At 58.9% G+C, this 6807-nt stretch overlaps 1 protein-coding gene across 1 annotated transcript; it reads right to left on the reverse strand.

The window, feature by feature from the left end:
- Positions 1–127: 127 nt before the first annotated feature.
- Positions 128–5223, reverse strand: BJ171DRAFT_520400 (uncharacterized protein). Its single transcript, XM_053112431.1, has 4 exons — positions 5123–5223; positions 2479–4501; positions 2185–2271; positions 128–1888 (listed from the first exon to the last, which is right to left on the reverse strand). The coding sequence occupies exons 1-4, from the start codon at positions 5186–5188 to the stop codon at positions 327–329; spliced, it is 3738 nt and encodes a 1245-aa protein (XP_052962915.1). The 5' UTR covers positions 5189–5223; the 3' UTR covers positions 128–326.
- Positions 5224–6807: the final 1584 nt, after the last annotated feature.

Here is a 6807-nt window from a genome sequence, read left to right on the forward strand (position 1 = left end):
TGGGACATGGTGTGGCACTCATCCAGCGCATTTTGGGCTGGCAACACTGCCCACAATGGCAACCTTGATTCAAATCACAGAATGGTCATTCCCAGCGCGTGATGTTTTGAGGCAACAAACTATTTGCTCAACGGCCAAAATCCGGGGTGTCCCGTTTTATATTGGATTGCCCGTAAATTCGAAAATATCATCGATGATAGCTACTTTCCAATCAACGACACCCACTCGACAAAAGCAAGATCAAGAAGAGAGAGAGAGAGAGAGAGAGAGCGAGGGAGAGGAAGAGGGAGAGGGAGAGGGAGAGGGAGAGAGGAGACCGAGTTCCATCAGATGGCATCACTGTGCAATTCAGCGTGGAGCCGAGCGAGCTGTGAGACATCCATCAGGTCCTCGATCTGCTTGTTGCACTCAGCCACAACAACAGGCCCGGAAGCACCCGGCGTGTCAAGAGACTTGCTCGCAACAAAAAGCGCAGAAGAGTCGGCGGGCTCAGCGGCTGGTGGCTGGCCGGTCACTTCAGCGGCTGCGTCGGGCTGATCTGGGTTTTCGTGGGTAGACGAGGTCGTGTCAACGAGGATGGCGCTGTCTGTGGGACCGTTCATAGAATCTCGAATGTGATCCACAGCGGGCTCAAGCACGGACGAGCACGTCGTGTCTCGAACAGAGCCCACTGAAATAGGACTGCCCAGGTGGGTCTCTGTTGATAAGACCGATGCCGGCATGTGACGATCCTGGGCTGCCTGATCGGGCTGTAGTGTGTCTGCCAAGTCCAGCTGTTCTTCGGGCTGGGATGGTTTGGGGACAAAATCAGCCGAACGGTGTGGCTTTGGCGTGTCGGGACTGCTGGGAATCAAGGTTTGACCGGACTGAGTTCGGCTCATCGCCAGAGGCAGGCCGAGGTCTTGGTTGACCGGCAGGGGGCTCAATAGGCTTGCGGCGGCGTCTTCTTCTTTGGGCGAGGTCGAGTCCTTAGCCTTGGCTTCGAGCACACGCAGTTCCTCCAGCAGCTTTTCCTTGAACCGACGCTCCTCCTCGATCGTCTCTCGAAGGCCAAGGTTGCGGGCGCGCCCGCTCTCGCATGCATTTTTGAAGACCTTGAGCTCCAGTTCCTTCTCGTCCAGCTTGCTGTCGCGGGCCTGCTCGACGCTCTGGATCTGCTCCTTCATGCTTTCCTTTCGTGACCGGGCTGCCTCGATGCGGGCCTCAATCATCGCTGCGCCAGGCCCCTCGAGCTTCTCACGTTTCTTGGCCAGGGCCGCGGCTTTGCTCTGGAGATGCGCAAGATCGCTTAGGATCTGAGCGAGCTCCTGCTTGGTGTCGATGCAGGCCTTTTTGAGGCCGGCAATGGCTTTGGCGTTCTGTTTCTCCGCGCGCTTGATGGCCTCCTTGGCATCGGCGACGCTCTTGCTGAGCACCTGGATTTCCTCCTCTTGGGGCCCTCGTTGGCTCTGGAGCAGTTCCAGCTGGCTCTCCATTTCGCGACAGCGTTCTTGCGTCTGGGCCGTGTTGTCCTTGAGGAACTGCAGCCGCTGCTTGGTCCGGATATCATACTGCTGGTCCTTGATGATCTGCTTGCGACATGTCTCGAGTTCCGACTTGAGCCCTTGGAGCGATCGCTGGCAGTCGCGCTTGAGCTTCTTGAGGAAGGCTTGGATGGCTTTCTTGTTCTCGCGGCCCGTGGCGCACAGCAACTCCAGGTTACGATGGGTCTCGGCCTTCTTGGCGTGCTGCTGAGCAAGGTTTTTGGCAGCGCTGTCGGTGGAGGGGAGATCGCCACCGACGGGGCTTGCGGACTCGAGCACGTTCTTGGAAAAGAGGGTGCTATCTGAATCCGGAGAGACAGGCTTGGTAGCCGTGTCTTCGACATCGCTGCTGAAACTTCTCGCAACTGGTGGATTGCATGCCGGCAGTGAACAAGCGACGTCAGTATGGGACAGGTAGCGATAGTGTGTCAGGAACTCGTGAGCAGAGACACTCGATGCCGATGGTCGGTGTGGAAGATCGGTCTCGCAGCACAAAGATAGGGGGGGGATGTCGCCAGATGAGTGCTATCCAGAAAAGTGCCAGTTGCCGACAGAAAACGCCGACTGCTCGGAGAAATGCCAGCAGCCCACAGAAGCGCTATCTCCGCGGCTTTCAAAGCCAAGTTGCAAGGTGCACCAAAGGCAAGAGCGCGCAACCTACCATCGGTGTCTCTAGATGCGCCTTTTGGCTCAGAGACACTAGGCTGACTGCGGTGGAGTCGCGTTGCAAGGAACTGAGAAGGCTTGCCTGTACATTGATAGCAGCCGCGATCCAAGGGACAGGTTGTCGGGAGCCCATCGATAAGCATGCATCAGGGAGGCAATTACAGAGCCCGCAGGCAGGGTCGAGTGGAGTAAAAATCGTGTCAGCGCAAATCTCAGCCACAGCCTTACTCGACCAACACTCACCACGGCTACTGGCGTCATGACCGACAGCAGCGATTAGGACACATACCGAGCTTCTCGAGCGTGGTCATCCTGAGTGGCAGTGAGCGATAGCCCTTGATGGAGACAACAACCTCATACGGCGTGGTGGGCTCGAGGCCCTTGACGTGCATCGTGAATTCCTCCGATGTCGGTGTTGATGTCACGCTAAAGCTTGACCAAGCGCACGCATTGAGCGTGATGGTGGTCTCCTTCATGATGGTGGCGACGAGATCGGCTGGCAGCAGATGCACCGCGATGCTGCGTTGATGTGGAGCTGCGGAAAAGAAAATCGACGGGCTTGGTACTCGAGAGTACTCTGTGTCGGCCGAGCCCGAAGGCGGTGACGAACGTGCCATAGCTGTTGGCACGGAAGAGGAGCCGGGAGCTGCGCTGGGAGGTACAGCCAGGCTCGAGGGATCATTCGCGGTTGGATCGGCGTCTTTGGACGGGACCAGCTGGGCAGACGGCGCAACAGATGGATCCAGCAGCGAGGCCGAGGTCGGTGGGGCCGCGGTCGATGCCGAGGGCTGGGGTGCGGTTGGAGGCGAAGCAGCGTTACCGAAACTTGGAAGCGACAGCGGAATCGGAGGGACAAAAGTTGAGCCTACGAGGGTACTCAGAGTTACGACGAGCGACTGCGGCAGGCTCCAGGACAGGATCATCGAGTCGTGGGTAATGGACTGGAGACACAGCTCGAACCGGTTGTCCTCGTCAAAGTGGTTCGAATAAAAGTACTGGATCGTCGGCGAGGTCGGGGAGCTGAGGGGCTCGGCGTGCCCAAGGATGTTGACGGGCGGAGGCAGTTGCCGGTCCTGGGTGACGGCCGAGGGCGTAGTGCGCGAGGCATTGCGCTGACGGGTGGCATTGAAAAAATTGCGCTGGATGCGGGGGTAGTAGATTCGGTTGCTGATGTGGGTCGGGATGGAGGTGGTTTGTGACAGATACGAGTGGTAGGGTCGCAGCTCGCCAAAGATGGCGTTGTTGCGGGCGATAATCTCCTGCTGGTACTCGACAATGGTGACGACGACTTCGGAGAAGAACGTAAAGATGCCAAAGGAGATGCAGTGGACGGCAACGAGAATGTAGTAGCCGTAACGCGGCGGCTCCTTGAGCAGAAACTCGGCAACGACAAAGAGGGCCCACAGCAGCCACGAGAGCGGCTCGGACATACCGCCGCGGAAGCGGTTGACGAGGAAAAAATAGACCGACGACGTGGCGACGATGGCGAGGAATTGCGGGTGGATCCCATAGAGCAGCAACGAATAGACAAAAATGTCGAGGCCGAGAATGAAGAGAATGGCCGAGACAAAGGAGCGAAGCGATAGCTCCGAAGTCCGGTAGAACGAGCGCACCGAGTAGGCCGAGAACAGGACCCACTCGATACGCACGGGCACGATCGTGAGCGCATCGAGGATCATGATGATGAGCCAATAGCCGATAAACTCGTGGACCTTGTAGTCGGTCGACAGCCCTTCAAGAAAGCGGTCGATTTCGACGATGTTGTCGAGGAGTCGGGCAAACCAGCTGGCGTTCGGGGGCAGATGGGAGGTCTGTAGATGGACTTGAGGCGACGCAAAAATCTCGGACGGGCCGGCGCCAGACAGCGGCTGAACGTAGCTGACGGTCAGCGGACTCTTTGAAGCGAGCGCCGGCTGGGACGCTGGTGTCGATGTCAGTGCCGATGCCGATGCCAGTGCCGATGGTGAGGCTTGGATAGAAACGGGTGGAAGCAGCGACTCGGAAGAAGACAGATTGCCAGACGACAGATTGCCAGACGACAAATTGCCGGACAGGCGACCCGATGGCGAGGCTTCTGGCGGACGCAGGTACGCCGATTTGGATGCCTCCTTTTGTCGGGAATCAGCCGAATCCGAGTGCGAAGCGGCTCTGCTGGAATGCCGGGCAGGCCTGCGATGCCCCACGGGGTGGTCCGGGGAAGGCGGTAAGGGCGATGCCGGGAGCGACGGGTCTCCCGGCTCTTGTGCAAGCGAGCCCGAGCCCATCAGACGAACTTTTGGCCACTGAAAGGACGGGGCCGAGTCTTGTTCATGCTGCGCGAATGAAAGTCCGGAAGCAGCAGTTCCAGCCGCGGAGCAAGAAAAGGTGCCGACAAACGTTGAAGCGGCAGCGGGGTTGATACGTGCGAGCAGTGGCGATGAAGCCGGGTCGTTGGGGAACGATACGGATTTCGATTACAAACACCGAGAGTCACGAAACAGGACGGAGAGCGAGGACAGAGTTAGGGCAAAGCGAGCGGTGCTATGGTATGGATTTCTGGACTCGATGCACAGACAGCGCACAATGCGATGCGATTCAATGAGTCGTGGTTTAATTTGTCGCAACGGGATGTGCGATGCGATGCGATGCGATGCGATACGATGTGACAACTGGGTCGTGCATAGCAGCGATGCGAGCGTGGCAGCGAGCCTGCGATCGTGCAGTCGCCGACGACGGCATCGAGTTCCACGTATCGTCTGGGCGCAAATGTGTCGCCATTCCACCTTCCCCCCCCCTCAGGAACCTCTTGCTGTTGATGCAGATGTCGCAAGCACATGCCGGCCAGTACCGAGCCGTAGAGCGTGTTGAAGCAGGGATACGACGGCTGCCAAGCACCCGAGGCAGCAGCAGTGGAGAACGCCGAGCGGAATCGCAGCGACGTGAACAGCGCTTACCGAGAGCGGCGAGGACGGCGGGGACTTTTGCAGGGTCTTTTTGCGGGGGGAGGCCAATGCAGACATCAAGAGGCGGGTCCATCAATGGAGGAGAGCCAAGGGCGAACAGACGATGGCCAAAGGCAAAGACCGCAGCGAAGACTCGGAAGAGCACCAGCGAGGCCGAGGACGCGGCGAGGACGCGCAGAGGCGTTCTCGGCGAGAGCACTGTGTCTGTTGCACTGTCTGTTGCACTGTGTCTGTTGCACTGTCGGTTGCACTGTCTGCTGTGCTCTCTGTTGCACACCTAACAGTCGACTCAGCACCAGCCCACGGACTGTGGCACATCTCAACTGTCCCAGTGGCTCTCTCTGTGCCGCATCCGCAAACGCGCCTCGTCCATCCACAATCACGTCTTGTGCAACATGGCTCGCCTGTTCTGCACCACGCTCCCGGGCCGCAGTCTCTGTGCCGCTTGCAAGCTGGAGCCAGCAACATTCCCACGCCGTTTCCGAGAGCAGTCGGTCATTTCTGGGTCCGGAGTGCAACCTTTGATCTTCTCCAGAGGCACCCAAGGCAGCACTCGGTTGGGAAAGAACACATGCGCGCTGGCCATGGCCATTCTGTGATGCGGTGCAGCCCTCATCCATATTCAGTGTGTCCAAGAGCACCATTCACCGCTGGCACTCCGAGACCAGTGCAGGTCGATTGTGGAGACCGGAGAGCATCCCAATGCACTCGCTCGGAGGTAATCGGTTGAATTGCTTGTGGCATAGTTGGATGCATGCCATCGCATACCACGCCGACTTATGGGATTGTGAGGGTGCCCCGTTTGTTCATCTGTAAATTGTACTCGCCAGGACTACCTCACCCCTGATTGTCCCCCTCGCTCCTTTCGTTCTCAGACCTCGCCCGCCCGCCCAACTGGGCCCGGCAGCTCCTGTCCAACTACTGTTCAGTTTCGCCTCCCGCCCTGGGCACCATCCGGGCCTGTCGCCATCAGTCAGCAGCAGCATGCGACTCCCATGCTCCCGCCTGGCCGCCAGTCTCCCTCCCCGCCTCTTCCTGCTCGCGCCACCCGCCAACACCACCGCTTGCATCCGCCAAGTCGTTCGCTCGACGCCCCTTCGTCCTTTCCTTTCTCACATTAGCATCGCGGCAGGCATCAGCACCGCCATTCGCTGCCCTCGCCACCATCATCGCCAAGGCTTCCACCGCTGCTTCAGAAGTATCTTGCCAACAGTACGCACTTGTCACGATCCACCCTGATCTGGTCTGATCCCGCTGCATTCCCACGCGCATCGCCTCTTAGCAACACTTCGGTCCTCATCACGAGATGGACCCACCTGCTGATCAAGAGCAGCCGCAGGAGGAATTCTCACCGGCTCCTCCAGATCCAACTCCTGCAATTGAAGCCCCATCCTCGGCATCAGACGATGCTCCCCAGACCGATACCGCCAGCACTGCTCCGGCCGAAGGCGGTGGCATCGCCTCCGCCAGCAGTCCAAAGAAAACCGCAGACTCGGCCACTGATGATGGCGATTTCGGGGACGACTTCTCGCGAGGCAGAACGGGTGACTCGCAGCCCAAAGACGACTCCACCTCCCGCCAGGGCGACGCTTCTCTGGCTTTGGACAACGCGTCCGATTTCGCGGCAAACGAAGCAGGCCCTGCCTTGCCTGCAGAACCAACCATTATCGAGCCGC

This window comes from Polychytrium aggregatum (assembly GCF_025602895.1).
Source record: "Polychytrium aggregatum strain JEL109 chromosome Unknown BJ171scaffold_45, whole genome shotgun sequence".
Classification (NCBI taxonomy): Eukaryota; Fungi; Chytridiomycota; class Chytridiomycetes; order Polychytriales; genus Polychytrium; species Polychytrium aggregatum.